The sequence below is a fragment of the Sminthopsis crassicaudata genome, chromosome 3 (assembly GCF_048593235.1).
Source record: "Sminthopsis crassicaudata isolate SCR6 chromosome 3, ASM4859323v1, whole genome shotgun sequence".
NCBI lineage: Eukaryota > Metazoa > Chordata > Mammalia > Dasyuromorphia > Dasyuridae > Sminthopsis > Sminthopsis crassicaudata.
Genome location: NC_133619.1, coordinates 330588476 through 330603990, shown reverse-complemented (window position 1 = coordinate 330603990; position 15515 = coordinate 330588476). Strand labels below are relative to the sequence as shown.

Genomic DNA, 15515 nt, shown 5'->3' with positions numbered 1-15515 from the left:
AAAGGGCAATGACCAGTCAGCCCAGGGACCAGGCAGGGAACACTGGAGCCAAAGCAGGAAAGCCGGGCATCCCTGGGGCCTGGCAGGAAGCTTGACACCAGCACCACTGACAGTGTTTGATGGTGTCTGAAATCCTTTGGACACAGTCAGCAATGGCCTGGGGTTTTCCTTTGGTTAAAGTGCCAAACTGGAGAAAACAGTTCTGGGCTGCATGGCCTAGGGGTGAGCACCCTGGTGAGTCCCCAGCCCCAGGAATACAATGAAATCCAGAAGTGAAAACTCACCCAGGTGAGAACTCTCACTAGGGAGAAACTGGGGTCTTTATCAGGCCAGAGGTTGACACCTTGATGATAGATGAGGGGAGGGGCTAAGAGGGAAGGCCTATAAAAGAGCCCAATAGATGGACTCCTGTCATTTTCCTGGCTGCCAGAGCTCAGGGGAAGATCTAGTTGCACATACTGGGTTGACTCTCTCTGAAAACAGAAGAGCTCAGGGAAAGAACTAGTTCCCTAGCCTTAGTGGATTATCTCTGGAAAAAAGGACTAGAAAACCTAGGAACATGGATGCCAAAATCTGCTTTGAAAGCCTCAGAGTGGGGGCCTCCTGTCCGCTGTGCTTGGGCCATTTCATGGACCCAGTGACTCTCGAGTGTGGCCACACCTTCTGCACAGAGTGTCTTGCCAGCTCCTGGAAGGAGATCTGCCCTCCAACAGCCTGCCCGGTGTGCAGCACAGCCACTGCCTTGGAAGACACGGTCCCCGACAGGGGGCTGCAGGATCTGGCTAACACTGGCAAGATGCAGAGAGCTCCCCTACTGCAGAGCCTCGGGGACCTGCCCACCTGTGACAAACACGGCCTACAGCACACCTTGTTCTGTGAGGAGGATCAGAGACCCTTGTGCGGACCCTGCTTTTTAAGCCCAGAGCACCAGAAGCACAGAGTTCTGCTCCTGGATGCGGCCGTCACTCAGTGCATGGAGAAGCTCGAGGCCACAGGCAAGAGTTTAAGGACCCAGAAGAAGAGATTTCAGATGGAATTGGGATTTGAGGAAATCCGAGAGGCGCAGTGGGAGAAGGACGGCCGCCTTCTCAAAGCCTTGCTCTTGTCTGAATATGAGAAAATGCAGCAGTTCTTGGGGGAGGAAGAAGAGATTCAACTGCAGACATTAGACCAGGAAGCAAGAGGCAATTTGGAGAACAAGAAAAGCCCCTTCCGAAAGAACCTTGGACTGCTAATGAAGCCAAAGAAGCAGCCCCTGCAGGGGCTCGAGGCTCAGAAGCAGGCTGTGAAGTCTGAGTGGGAGCAAAAGCTCCACTTCTTGTCAGAGGAAAAGAAGCAACACCTGCAGAGGCTGGACCAAGAAGTCACAGACAACCTGGCCAAGTTTGAGGAGAGCAAGACCAGAATGAAGCAAGAGATCCACAAGCTGGACATGCTGATAGCAGACATAGAGAAGAATTCTGTTCAGCTTCCTCTTGAAATGCTCCAGGAGGCAAAAGGCACATTGGGAAGGAGTGAGGAGCTACTTCTTCAGAAGCCAGTGGTGGCTTCCCCGACATGGACCATGCGCCCCGTCTCCGGAATGGCAGAAACGCTGCTGACTTTCCACAGGCGTCTGTGTCTGGACCCTCAAACAGCCAATCCCCATCTGGCCCTGTCTGAAGACCTGCAGAGGGTGGAATACCGTGCTGTCCCACAGGATGTCCCCGACAACCCAGAGAGATTCGATTCTGCCCTCTGGGTCTTGGCCAAGCAAAAGTTCACTTCAGGGAGACACTACTGGGAAGTGGTGGTGGGGGAGCAGAGGGAGTGGGAGGTGGGCGTCTGTGAGGAACGGATCAGAAGGAAGGGGGATGGTGGCCAGAAGGTTCTGGGAGACAGGCTGACCCTGGCGGCCTTCACCTTTGGCAGGGACTTTCACTTGTGGCATTCAAAGCAAACTGTTCCTTCCTGCAAACCAGTTCAGAAGGTGGGCGTTTTCCTAGATTATGAAAGAGGGCACGTAGCTTTTTACAATGCTGCAGATGGAACTCTAATCTACAGTCCCCCAAATAAGGCTTTTCAAGGTCCCCTTCTCCCTTGTTTCTCTCCTTGCTTTCCAAGGGGGAAAAACACCTCTGGATATCTGCTTATCTGTCCCAGGAGGGACAATGCTCAAGAAGATGATCGTTCCTAAAATGAGATTTTCTAATCCAAGCAACCAAAACAACCTCTGCAATGACTTTCCATTCATGAGAACCCTTGTTGAATTTGTCAATAAAGTTATATTAAACTTATATTATAAAGTTTATTAATTATTAATATGTTAATATTAATTAGTTAATATTAAGTTGTTATTTATTGTCAAAAGCCAAAAAAAAAAATCTTTCAAATAAAAAGTTCATCCTCTAAATATTACTTTTTGCATTAAGGTGTTTTAATTAAAATTTTCTTCTTTTTATAGAAAATATCCTTACCTTTACTTTGATTATACATCCAAGCTGTCAGTCACTTTACATTTTTTTCTGTCACTTGAACTTATTAATTTCCTTCCAAATACGTTCATGGCCAAATTAGAGGCAGTTTGTTACAACAGCATTGGGAGCTAATAGATAACAACTCTGCAATATCTACTTGAGAAATGTTTGGTTCTCAGGGGATCCTTAGCCTAAAGGTTGCTAGATGGTATTGGCAGACAGCACAAGGCACTGCAGAGAAATAACACAGGTCATAAAGGGCGGAGATCTGGCTGTGAGTCCCAGGCTGGCACTGACCAGCAGTGTGGCTTTTTGTAAGTCACTTATCCTTTTGGACTTGAGATGGTCCCTCATTTGTAAAGTGCAGCTTCTAATAATTGAACCACTCACTTTCCCAAATATTTATGAGGGCCATTTTTCAAAAGGGTAAAGTATTACATAAATGTGAGGATCTACATTTTTTTTATTAAAATCTTTTTTTTTTTTTTAACATCCTCACAGTTTCTCACAGTTTCCCTCTCATCCTTTCAGAGAATCATGTGATTCAACAAATAGTAATTTTCAAAGGGGAAAAAAAAAAAGAAAAATACTCTAAAAAAATCTCAATGCATGTGTAATATGCAATATCTATTGACCGCCCAGTTCATCAAAGGGATGGAGTAGGCGTGTCTTCTTGTTTTTTTCTATTATGTAATCATTTTAGAGCTTTCTAATTTTGTGACATCCATTTTTGATGGCTTTGTATGGGCCCTTCTTTTCATTTGCATTGTTGAGGTCTTTATGTTGTAGCCACTCTTTTGGGGAGGGGAGGGGCAAAATAGGTGGAGATATAGTGCACAAAGCCAGGCCTGGAATCAAGAAGACTGAAACTGAAATTTGGCCTTAGACACTTCTACCAGAGTGAGTCTGGGCTTAATCCTTTGACCTTTGTAAAGTAACTAGAGAAGAAAATGTCAAACCAGCCGTCTATCTTTTTTTTTTAAAAAGAAAATCTCAAATAGGGTCTTGAGGAGTCAAATACAACTGAAATCACTGAATCATCATTTCATGCATATCTTCCAATGTTTCTTTCCATTCATCAAGCTCATCTTTCCTTCCTTTTTTCTTTCTTATCTTTTTTTCTTTCTTTCATTCTTTCCTTTTTTCCTTCCTTCTTTTCTTTCTTTCCTACCCTCCTTCTTTCATTCTTCTTTTTTTCATTCTTTCCTTCCCTCCTTCCTTATTTCTTTCATTCTTGCTTTCTTGCTTGCTTGCTTTCTTTCCTTCCTTTCTCCTTTCTTTCCTTCTTTCCTGTTGCACAGGGTCACACACCTAACAAATACTTGAGGCCATATTTTAACTCAGGTCTTCCTGAGCCAGCATTTTATTGACTGTCACCTAGCTGCTTTATAATAATTACTTCTTAAAATATTTTTCTTACACTATAATTATACCCCCTACATTAATACTCCATGATTTGTTTAGCCCAAAATCTATGGGCTTCCATTTTGTTTATAATTCTCTGTTATCAGAAAAACAGCCGCTTGTTTAATCTTTTTTTTTTTTGGCTCTTTATTTTGTTCTTTATGGGGACTTTATTTTTATTTTTTCTTCATTTATAAGCCCTGTAATACAGGTCACAAAGTTAGTTGATCTCAGTGTGAATCCAAGTCTGGCACTGACTAGCTGTGTGGCTTATGCTAAGTCACTTCTCCTTTGGGACCTGAGACCTCATCTGTAAAATCGAGCTCCTAATACTTATACCACTTACTTTGCCAAATGTTTATGATGGATATTTTTCAGAATGGTAAAGTATTTCATAAATGTGAGGATTTCCATTTTTTATAAAAATCTTTTGGTTTCTTATATGATAACAATTTCTCATAGTTTTCCTCTCATCCTTTCAGAGAATCAAATGCGATTCAATATACAGTATTTTTCAAAGAAAAAAGCCAGAAAAATATTCTGAAAAAAAAAATCTAAATGTATGAAGAATATGCAATATCTATAGACCTCCCACTTCTTCAAAGGGATGGAGTAATAGTAGTTTTTTCTTTATTTTGGAGTCGTTTTAAAGCTTTCTAATTTTGTGACATTTATTTTTGAGTTTATGTGTGCTCTTCTTTTCATTTACATTTTTGAGATCATGATGTAACCACTTTTTTTTTTTTTTTTTGGCGGGGGGGTGGGTGGGGGGTTAGTGCACAAAGCCAGGCCTGGAATCAAGAAGACCTAAATTGAAATTTGGCATTAGACACTTACTACCTGAGTGAGTCTGGGCTGAAACCATTTGCCTTTGTAAAATGAACTGGAGAAGGAAATGACAAACTACCCCAGTATCTTCCTTTTAAGAAAATCTCAAATGGGGCATGAGGAGTCAAATACAACTGAAATCACTGAACAACACCTGCAACAACTTCACTTTACATCATTTCATGCATATGTTCCCATATTTCTCATCACACTCATCTTTCATTTCTTCCTTCCTTCCTTCCTTCCTTCCTTCCTTCCTTCCTTCCTTCCTTCCTTCCTTTCTTCCTTCCTTCCTTGTTTCCTTCCTTCCTTCTTTCCTTCTCTTTCCTTCCTTCTCTTTCCTTCCTTCCTTCCTTCCTTCCTTCCTTCTCTTTCCTTCCTTCTCTTTCCTTCCTTCCTTCCTTCCTTCCTTCCTTCCTTCCTTCCTTCCTTCCTTCCTTCCTTCCTTCCTTCCTTCTCTTTCCTTCCTTCTCTTTCCTTCCTTCCTTCCTTCCTTCCTTCCTTCCTTCCTTCCTTCCTTCCTTCCTTCCTTCCTTCCTTCCTTCCTTCCTTCTTTCATTCATTAGTTTCTTGTTGCCCAGGTTCACGCACCTAAGCAAATATTTGAGGCCATTTTTGAACTCAGGTTTTCTTATTCCTGGGCCAGTGTTCTATTGACTGTCACCTAAGAAATTTATAATCATTACTTCTTAAAACGTTTTTCTTAAAGTATAGTTATATCCCCCTACATTAATAGTCCATAGTTTGTTCCACAATCTATAAACTTCAATTTTAATTCCAATCCTTTAATATAAGAAAAAGTACCAATGTATAATTTTATTCTATATGGGAACTTTACTTTTATTTTTTCTTCCCTTATAAGCCCTGTAATGCAGTCTCTGGTTCAAAGGATATTGAAAATTTAGTCACTTAACTTGGATAATTCCAAATTGCTTTCCCAAATGGCTGTAGGATTTCACAGTTCCACCAACAATAAAATTAGTATCATCCCACAACCCCTCCTCCAATAACTATTGCCATTTTTTAGTCCTCATAGACAAATTTTACTTGTGAGAAGAAAGATAAAGTTTTCTTTCTTTTCTCTTATGACTAGTAATTTGATTAGGAATACTCTGCAATGATTCCATTGAAACTTTTAAAGTCATATCCTTTGACCACTTATCTATTGAGGAATCATGATCAGTCCTTTGTAAAAATTCAATATCATCTTCAGTTCCAAAAGCACTAACTTTTCCCCTCTCTCCCATATTCAATGAGAAGGCAAAAAAACCAAAACAGATTTTAAATCAAGCAAAAAACAACACAACTTGATCCCAAGAGTTACAAGAGTGTCTAGAGAAGTAAGCAAGAGACAAAAGATGAAATTAGAAATAAGATTCGATTTAGTACAAAAAAAATTAAAGGAAGTATCATTTAAAATAAAAACTTTATTCAAGTAGTGGATTCCCTGAAAAAAAAAACCAGAGTTCTACAAGCAAAATTCAGTGAGAGAAGAAATATAAGAATATATTAATCAAAACATTGAAAACAAAAAGAAAATATAATGTATCTGCTACCAAAATGTTGAAGAATCATTGCTTTCCTTGAATACCATAATCAAACTAAAAACTTGGACACTGTTGCAAAAGATCCTAACTCCCCTCAAACTTGCTTTTTTTGGCAGATGGCATGATGGTGTACTTAGAAAAGCCTGGGATAATCTTAGCAAGGCATAAACTAAACCAACAAGGTTCTGAGTTACTAACAAACCTCAACAGGAAGAGATAGAGAAAGAAATGCGATTGAAAACCACTATAAAATGTATAAAGTATCTGGGAGTTCAACATTTGTGCCACAGAGGTATCATGTGAATAAAACGACAAAATGCTTTTTAAACAAAAGATAGAATTCTCTATGGTCCTGCAGGAGCAGTATAGCAGTCACTCATGACTTGATCTTCCTATTGATTGATCTGAGGCTTTACCTCATTTCACTGTCTTAGCTAAACAAGTTTGATCCTCGTTCAGCAGCCTGGGGCTCTCTCCTCCCTGGGGTTCAATAGCAGTTTCAGACTCTGTAAAGGCATCCACTGAGGTGAACTATGCTATATCTCAGAACTCCCAACTAAAGCAGACCAAAAACATCTTTAGCTTCTTCCAATATCAGGGGTTACAGGTAGGGAGCACTACTCCCAGCCAAAACCCTCTGCACAGAAGTAAAAACAGACATAAATAATTGAAAATATAATAACTGCTCATATTTGGACTATGCTAGTAGAATAAAAATGATACTGTCCAAATCAACTTACATTTTCAGTGCTGTGCCAAATAGACCACGGTGTTACTTCAGAGGACTAGGAAAAATAAAAACCAATTTTATCTGGAGAAACAAAACTTCAAGGATGAAAAAGGGAACAATAATATAATGAAAATGCATTTATTTAGTGTTGACTATAGGCTAAGCAGAGCAGCCCAGGAGATAGTAAGTCCTGTCCTCAAGGGTCTTATATTCTAACTGGGAAGATATAAGATGTAAGTTAGCAAAAAAGGGATATTTTGTTAGTAGAGCTTTAATTACTGTTTTCAGAGATAGAGTTAGGAAGGAGTGATGAGAAAGGGCACATGCAGAGCAGTGCGGTGTGAAGCTAACCAGGGAATGTAGCATGATTGGTGGGATTGTAGGGTAGACGCAGTGAAAGATCACTGATCAGAACTCGGGTTTCGGGTGGGAGTTTCAGGGAGAAGCGAGGGGCTGGAGAAGCGGAAGTACTGTGGTATATGTATAATGTGCAGGAGACCAGATATGCTGAAAGGTCCCTGATTAAAAGCCATGCTCCAGACTTCCAACTAAGCCGATGAAATAATAGGACCCAAAGGATTGTCTAAAAACCTTCCAGAAACATGTCATAAAAACTCTAAAAATATAAGAGAAGGAACAAGGTTAAAGAAAGCTAAAGAGGAGTAACTATAAACACCTTTGCTAGACTAGCAATGTCACAATCCTACTGAAAATCTGAGCAGGGACAAACTGGAACGGGGGAGGGGACAGGTTGCAAGGCACAGGATCCCATCAATGCCTAGGCAATGCAGGACCACACAGGTCACAGGGAAAGGGCAATGACCAGTCAGCCCAGGGACCAGGCAGGGAACACTGGAGCCAAAGCAGGAAAGCCGGGCATCCCTGGGGCCTGGCAGGAAGCTTGACACCAGCACCACTGACAGTGTTTGATGGTGTCTGAAATCCTTTGGACACAGTCAGCAATGGCCTGGGGTTTTCCTTTGGTTAAAGTGCCAAACTGGAGAAAACAGTTCTGGGCTGCATGGCCTAGGGGTGAGCACCCTGGTGAGTCCCCAGCCCCAGGAATACAATGAAATCCAGAAGTGAAAACTCACCCAGGTGAGAACTCTCACTAGGGAGAAACTGGGGTCTTTATCAGGCCAGAGGTTGACACCTTGATGATAGATGAGGGGAGGGGCTAAGAGGGAAGGCCTATAAAAGAGCCCAATAGATGGACTCCTGTCATTTTCCTGGCTGCCAGAGCTCAGGGGAAGATCTAGTTGCACATACTGGGTTGACTCTCTCTGAAAACAGAAGAGCTCAGGGAAAGAACTAGTTCCCTAGCCTTAGTGGATTATCTCTGGAAAAAAGGACTAGAAAACCTAGGAACATGGATGCCAAAATCTGCTTTGAAAGCCTCAGAGTGGGGGCCTCCTGTCCCCTGTGCTTGGGCCATTGCATGGACCCAGTGACTTTCGAGTGTGGCCACACCTTCTGCACAGAGTGTCTTGCCAGCTCCTGGAAGGACATCTGCCCTCCAACAGCCTGCCCGGTGTGCAGCACAGCCACTGCCTTGGAAGACACGGTCCCCGACAGGGGGCTGCAGGATCTGGCTAACACTGGCAAGATGCAGAGAGCTCCCCTACTGCAGAGCCTCGGGGACCTGCCCACCTGTGACAAACACGGCCTACAGCACACCTTGTTCTGTGAGGAGGATCAGAGACCCTTGTGCGGACCCTGCTTTTTAAGCCCAGAGCACCAGAAGCACAGAGTTCTGCTCCTGGATGCGGCCGTCACTCAGTGCATGGAGAAGCTCGAGGCCACAGGCAAGAGTTTAAGGACCCAGAAGAAGAGATTTCAGATGGAATTGGGATTTGAGGAAATCCGGGAGGCGCAGTGGGAGAAGGACGGCCGCCTGCTCAAAGCCTTGCTCTTGTCTGAATATGAGAAAATGCACCAGTTCTTGGGGGAGGAAGAAGAGATACAACTGCAGACATTAGACCGGGAAGCAAGAGGCAATTTGGAGAACAAGAAAAGCCCCTTCCGAAAGAACCTTGGACTGCTAATGAAGCCAAAGAAGCAGCCCCTGCAGGGGCTCGAGGCTCAGAAGCAGGCTGTGAAGTCTGAGTGGGAGCAAAAGCTCCACTTCTTGTCAGAGGAAAAGAAGCAACACCTGCAGAGGCTGGACCAAGAAGTCACAGACAACCTGGCCAAGTTTGAGGAGAGCAAGACCAGAATGAAGCAAGAGATCCACAAGCTGGACATGCTGATAGCAGACATAGAGAAGAATTCTGTTCAGCTTCCTCTTGAAATGCTCCAGGAGGCAAAAGGCACATTGGGAAGGAGTGAGGAGCTACTTCTTCAGAAGCCAGTGGTGGCTTCCCCGACATGGACCATGCGCCCCGTCTCCGGAATGGCAGAAACGCTGCTGACTTTCCACAGGCGTCTGTGTCTGGACCCTCAAACAGCCAATCCCCATCTGGCCCTGTCTGAAGACCTGCAGAGGGTGGAATACCGTGCTGTCCCACAGGATGTCCCCGACAACCCAGAGAGATTCGATTCTGCCCTCTGGGTCTTGGCCAAGCAAAAGTTCACTTCAGGGAGACACTACTGGGAAGTGGTGGTGGGGGAGCAGAGGGAGTGGGAGGTGGGCGTCTGTGAGGAACGGATCAGAAGGAAGGGGGATGGTGGCCAGAAGGTTCTGGGAGACAGGCTGACCCTGGCGGCCTTCACCTTTGGCAGGGACTTTCACTTGTGGCATTCAAAGCAAACTGTTCCTTCCTGCAAACCAGTTCAGAAGGTGGGCGTTTTCCTAGATTATGAAAGAGGGCACGTAGCTTTTTACAATGCTGCAGATGGAACTCTAATCTACAGTCCCCCAAATAAGGCTTTTCAAGGTCCCCTTCTCCCTTGTTTCTCTCCTTGCTTTCCAAGGGGGAAAAACACCTCTGGATATCTGCTTATCTGTCCCAGGAGGGACAATGCTCAAGAAGATGATCGTTCCTAAAATGAGATTTTCTAATCCAAGCAACCAAAACAACCTCTGCAATGACTTTCCATTCATGAGAACCCTTGTTGAATTTGTCAATAAAGTTATATTAAACTTATATTATAAAGTTTATTAATTATTAATATGTTAATATTAATTAGTTAATATTAAGTTGTTATTTATTGTCAAAAGCCAAAAAAAAAAATCTTTCAAATAAAAAGTTCATCCTCTAAATATTACTTTTTGCATTAAGGTGTTTTAATTAAAATTTTCTTCTTTTTATAGAAAATATCCTTACCTTTACTTTGATTATACATCCAAGCTGTCAGTCACTTTACATTTTTTTCTGTCACTTGAACTTATTAATTTCCTTCCAAATACGTTCATGGCCAAATTAGAGGCAGTTTGTTACAACAGCATTGGGAGCTAATAGATAACAACTCTGCAATATCTACTTGAGAAATGTTTGGTTCTCAGGGGATCCTTAGCCTAAAGGTTGCTAGATGGTATTGGCAGACAGCACAAGGCACTGCAGAGAAATAACACAGGTCATAAAGGGCGGAGATCTGGCTGTGAGTCCCAGGCTGGCACTGACCAGCAGTGTGGCTTTTTGTAAGTCACTTATCCTTTTGGACTTGAGATGGTCCCTCATTTGTAAAGTGCAGCTTCTAATAATTGAACCACTCACTTTCCCAAATATTTATGAGGGCCATTTTTCAAAAGGGTAAAGTATTACATAAATGTGAGGATCTACATTTTTTTTATTAAAATCTTTTTTTTTTTTTTAACATCCTCACAGTTTCTCACAGTTTCCCTCTCATCCTTTCAGAGAATCATGTGATTCAACAAATAGTAATTTTCAAAGGGGAAAAAAAAAAAGAAAAATACTCTAAAAAAATCTCAATGCATGTGTAATATGCAATATCTATTGACCGCCCAGTTCATCAAAGGGATGGAGTAGGCGTGTCTTCTTGTTTTTTTCTATTATGTAATCATTTTAGAGCTTTCTAATTTTGTGACATCCATTTTTGATGGCTTTGTATGGGCCCTTCTTTTCATTTGCATTGTTGAGGTCTTTATGTTGTAGCCACTCTTTTGGGGAGGGGAGGGGCAAAATAGGTGGAGATATAGTGCACAAAGCCAGGCCTGGAATCAAGAAGACTGAAACTGAAATTTGGCCTTAGACACTTCTACCAGAGTGAGTCTGGGCTTAATCCTTTGACCTTTGTAAAGTAACTAGAGAAGAAAATGTCAAACCAGCCGTCTATCTTTTTTTTTTAAAAAGAAAATCTCAAATAGGGTCTTGAGGAGTCAAATACAACTGAAATCACTGAATCATCATTTCATGCATATCTTCCAATGTTTCTTTCCATTCATCAAGCTCATCTTTCCTTCCTTTTTTCTTTCTTATCTTTTTTTCTTTCTTTCATTCTTTCCTTTTTTCCTTCCTTCTTTTCTTTCTTTCCTACCCTCCTTCTTTCATTCTTCTTTTTTTCATTCTTTCCTTCCCTCCTTCCTTATTTCTTTCATTCTTGCTTTCTTGCTTGCTTGCTTTCTTTCCTTCCTTTCTCCTTTCTTTCCTTCTTTCCTGTTGCACAGGGTCACACACCTAACAAATACTTGAGGCCATATTTTAACTCAGGTCTTCCTGAGCCAGCATTTTATTGACTGTCACCTAGCTGCTTTATAATAATTACTTCTTAAAATATTTTTCTTACACTATAATTATACCCCCTACATTAATACTCCATGATTTGTTTAGCCCAAAATCTATGGGCTTCCATTTTGTTTATAATTCTCTGTTATCAGAAAAACAGCCGCTTGTTTAATCTTTTTTTTTTTTGGCTCTTTATTTTGTTCTTTATGGGGACTTTATTTTTATTTTTTCTTCATTTATAAGCCCTGTAATACAGGTCACAAAGTTAGTTGATCTCAGTGTGAATCCAAGTCTGGCACTGACTAGCTGTGTGGCTTATGCTAAGTCACTTCTCCTTTGGGACCTGAGACCTCATCTGTAAAATCGAGCTCCTAATACTTATACCACTTACTTTGCCAAATGTTTATGATGGATATTTTTCAGAATGGTAAAGTATTTCATAAATGTGAGGATTTCCATTTTTTATAAAAATCTTTTGGTTTCTTATATGATAACAATTTCTCATAGTTTTCCTCTCATCCTTTCAGAGAATCAAATGCGATTCAATATACAGTATTTTTCAAAGAAAAAAGCCAGAAAAATATTCTGAAAAAAAAAATCTAAATGTATGAAGAATATGCAATATCTATAGACCTCCCACTTCTTCAAAGGGATGGAGTAATAGTAGTTTTTTCTTTATTTTGGAGTCGTTTTAAAGCTTTCTAATTTTGTGACATTTATTTTTGAGTTTATGTGTGCTCTTCTTTTCATTTACATTTTTGAGATCATGATGTAACCACTTTTTTTTTTTTTTTTTGGCGGGGGGGTGGGTGGGGGGTTAGTGCACAAAGCCAGGCCTGGAATCAAGAAGACCTAAATTGAAATTTGGCATTAGACACTTACTACCTGAGTGAGTCTGGGCTGAAACCATTTGCCTTTGTAAAATGAACTGGAGAAGGAAATGACAAACTACCCCAGTATCTTCCTTTTAAGAAAATCTCAAATGGGGCATGAGGAGTCAAATACAACTGAAATCACTGAACAACACCTGCAACAACTTCACTTTACATCATTTCATGCATATGTTCCCATATTTCTCATCACACTCATCTTTCATTTCTTCCTTCCTTCCTTCCTTTCTTCCTTCCTTCCTTCCTTCCTTTCTTCCTTCCTTCCTTATTTCCTTCCTTCCTTCTTTCCTTCTCTTTCCTTCCTTCTCTTTCCTTCCTTCCTTCCTTCCTTCCTTCCTTCTCTTTCCTTCCTTCTCTTTCCTTCCTTCCTTCCTTCCTTCCTTCCTTCCTTCCTTCCTTCCTTCCTTCCTTCCTTCCTTCCTTCCTTCCTTCCTTCTCTTTCCTTCCTTCTCTTTCCTTCCTTCCTTCCTTCCTTCCTTCCTTCCTTCCTTCCTTCCTTCCTTCCTTCCTTCCTTCTTTCATTCATTAGTTTCTTGTTGCCCAGGTTCACGCACCTAAGCAAATATTTGAGGCCATTTTTGAACTCAGGTTTTCTTATTCCTGGGCCAGTGTTCTATTGACTGTCACCTAAGAAATTTATAATCATTACTTCTTAAAACGTTTTTCTTAAAGTATAGTTATATCCCCCTACATTAATAGTCCATAGTTTGTTCCACAATCTATAAACTTCAATTTTAATTCCAATCCTTTAATATAAGAAAAAGTACCAATGTATAATTTTATTCTATATGGGAACTTTACTTTTATTTTTTCTTCCCTTATAAGCCCTGTAATGCAGTCTCTGGTTCAAAGGATATTGAAAATTTAGTCACTTAACTTGGATAATTCCAAATTGCTTTCCCAAATGGCTGTAGGATTTCACAGTTCCACCAACAATAAAATTAGTATCATCCCACAACCCCTCCTCCAATAACTATTGCCATTTTTTAGTCCTCATAGACAAATTTTACTTGTGAGAAGAAAGATAAAGTTTTCTTTCTTTTCTCTTATGACTAGTAATTTGATTAGGAATACTCTGCAATGATTCCATTGAAACTTTTAAAGTCATATCCTTTGACCACTTATCTATTGAGGAATCATGATCAGTCCTTTGTAAAAATTCAATATCATCTTCAGTTCCAAAAGCACTAACTTTTCCCCTCTCTCCCATATTCAATGAGAAGGCAAAAAAACCAAAACAGATTTTAAATCAAGCAAAAAACAACACAACTTGATCCCAAGAGTTACAAGAGTGTCTAGAGAAGTAAGCAAGAGACAAAAGATGAAATTAGAAATAAGATTCGATTTAGTACAAAAAAAATTAAAGGAAGTATCATTTAAAATAAAAACTTTATTCAAGTAGTGGATTCCCTGAAAAAAAAAACCAGAGTTCTACAAGCAAAATTCAGTGAGAGAAGAAATATAAGAATATATTAATCAAAACATTGAAAACAAAAAGAAAATATAATGTATCTGCTACCAAAATGTTGAAGAATCATTGCTTTCCTTGAATACCATAATCAAACTAAAAACTTGGACACTGTTGCAAAAGATCCTAACTCCCCTCAAACTTGCTTTTTTTGGCAGATGGCATGATGGTGTACTTAGAAAAGCCTGGGATAATCTTAGCAAGGCATAAACTAAACCAACAAGGTTCTGAGTTACTAACAAACCTCAACAGGAAGAGATAGAGAAAGAAATGCGATTGAAAACCACTATAAAATGTATAAAGTATCTGGGAGTTCAACATTTGTGCCACAGAGGTATCATGTGAATAAAACGACAAAATGCTTTTTAAACAAAAGATAGAATTCTCTATGGTCCTGCAGGAGCAGTATAGCAGTCACTCATGACTTGATCTTCCTATTGATTGATCTGAGGCTTTACCTCATTTCACTGTCTTAGCTAAACAAGTTTGATCCTCGTTCAGCAGCCTGGGGCTCTCTCCTCCCTGGGGTTCAATAGCAGTTTCAGACTCTGTAAAGGCATCCACTGAGGTGAACTATGCTATATCTCAGAACTCCCAACTAAAGCAGACCAAAAACATCTTTAGCTTCTTCCAATATCAGGGGTTACAGGTAGGGAGCACTACTCCCAGCCAAAACCCTCTGCACAGAAGTAAAAACAGACATAAATAATTGAAAATATAATAACTGCTCATATTTGGACTATGCTAGTAGAATAAAAATGATACTGTCCAAATCAACTTACATTTTCAGTGCTGTGCCAAATAGACCACGGTGTTACTTCAGAGGACTAGGAAAAATAAAAACCAATTTTATCTGGAGAAACAAAACTTCAAGGATGAAAAAGGGAACAATAATATAATGAAAATGCATTTATTTAGTGTTGACTATAGGCTAAGCAGAGCAGCCCAGGAGATAGTAAGTCCTGTCCTCAAGGGTCTTATATTCTAACTGGGAAGATATAAGATGTAAGTTAGCAAAAAAGGGATATTTTGTTAGTAGAGCTTTAATTACTGTTTTCAGAGATAGAGTTAGGAAGGAGTGATGAGAAAGGGCACATGCAGAGCAGTGCGGTGTGAAGCTAACCAGGGAATGTAGCATGATTGGTGGGATTGTAGGGTAGACGCAGTGAAAGATCACTGATCAGAACTCGGGTTTCGGGTGGGAGTTTCAGGGAGAAGCGAGGGGCTGGAGAAGCGGAAGTACTGTGGTATATGTATAATGTGCAGGAGACCAGATATGCTGAAAGGTCCCTGATTAAAAGCCTATGCTCCAGACTTCCAACTAAGCCGATGAAATAATAGGACCCAAAGGATTGTCTAAAAACCTTCCAGAAACATGTCATAAAAACTCTAAAAATATAAGAGAAGGAACAAGGTTAAAGAAAGCTAAAGAGGAGTAACTATAAACACCTTTGCTAGACTAGCAATGTCACAATCCTACTGAAAATCTGAGCAGGGACAAACTGGAACGGGGGAGGGGACAGGTTGCAAGGCACAGGATCCCATCAATGCCTAGGCAATGCAGGAC

General features: G+C 40.7%; 2 protein-coding genes across 2 annotated transcripts; both read left to right on the top strand.

Annotated features, from left to right (window-relative positions):
- The first annotated feature begins 559 nt into the window (after nucleotides 1–559).
- On the top strand, nucleotides 560–6360 carry LOC141562073 (putative E3 ubiquitin-protein ligase TRIML1). Its single transcript, XM_074302092.1, has 2 exons — nucleotides 560–1969; nucleotides 6352–6360. The coding sequence occupies exons 1-2, from the start codon at nucleotides 560–562 to the stop codon at nucleotides 6358–6360; spliced, it is 1419 nt and encodes a 472-aa protein (XP_074158193.1).
- A 1974-nt stretch (nucleotides 6361–8334) lies between these two features.
- LOC141562072 (putative E3 ubiquitin-protein ligase TRIML1) lies at nucleotides 8335–14115 on the top strand. The gene is made up of 2 exons (XM_074302091.1): nucleotides 8335–9744; nucleotides 14107–14115. Exons 1-2 carry the CDS (start codon nucleotides 8335–8337, stop codon nucleotides 14113–14115), a joined length of 1419 nt encoding a protein of 472 aa, XP_074158192.1.
- The last annotated feature ends 1400 nt before the right edge of the window (nucleotides 14116–15515 follow it).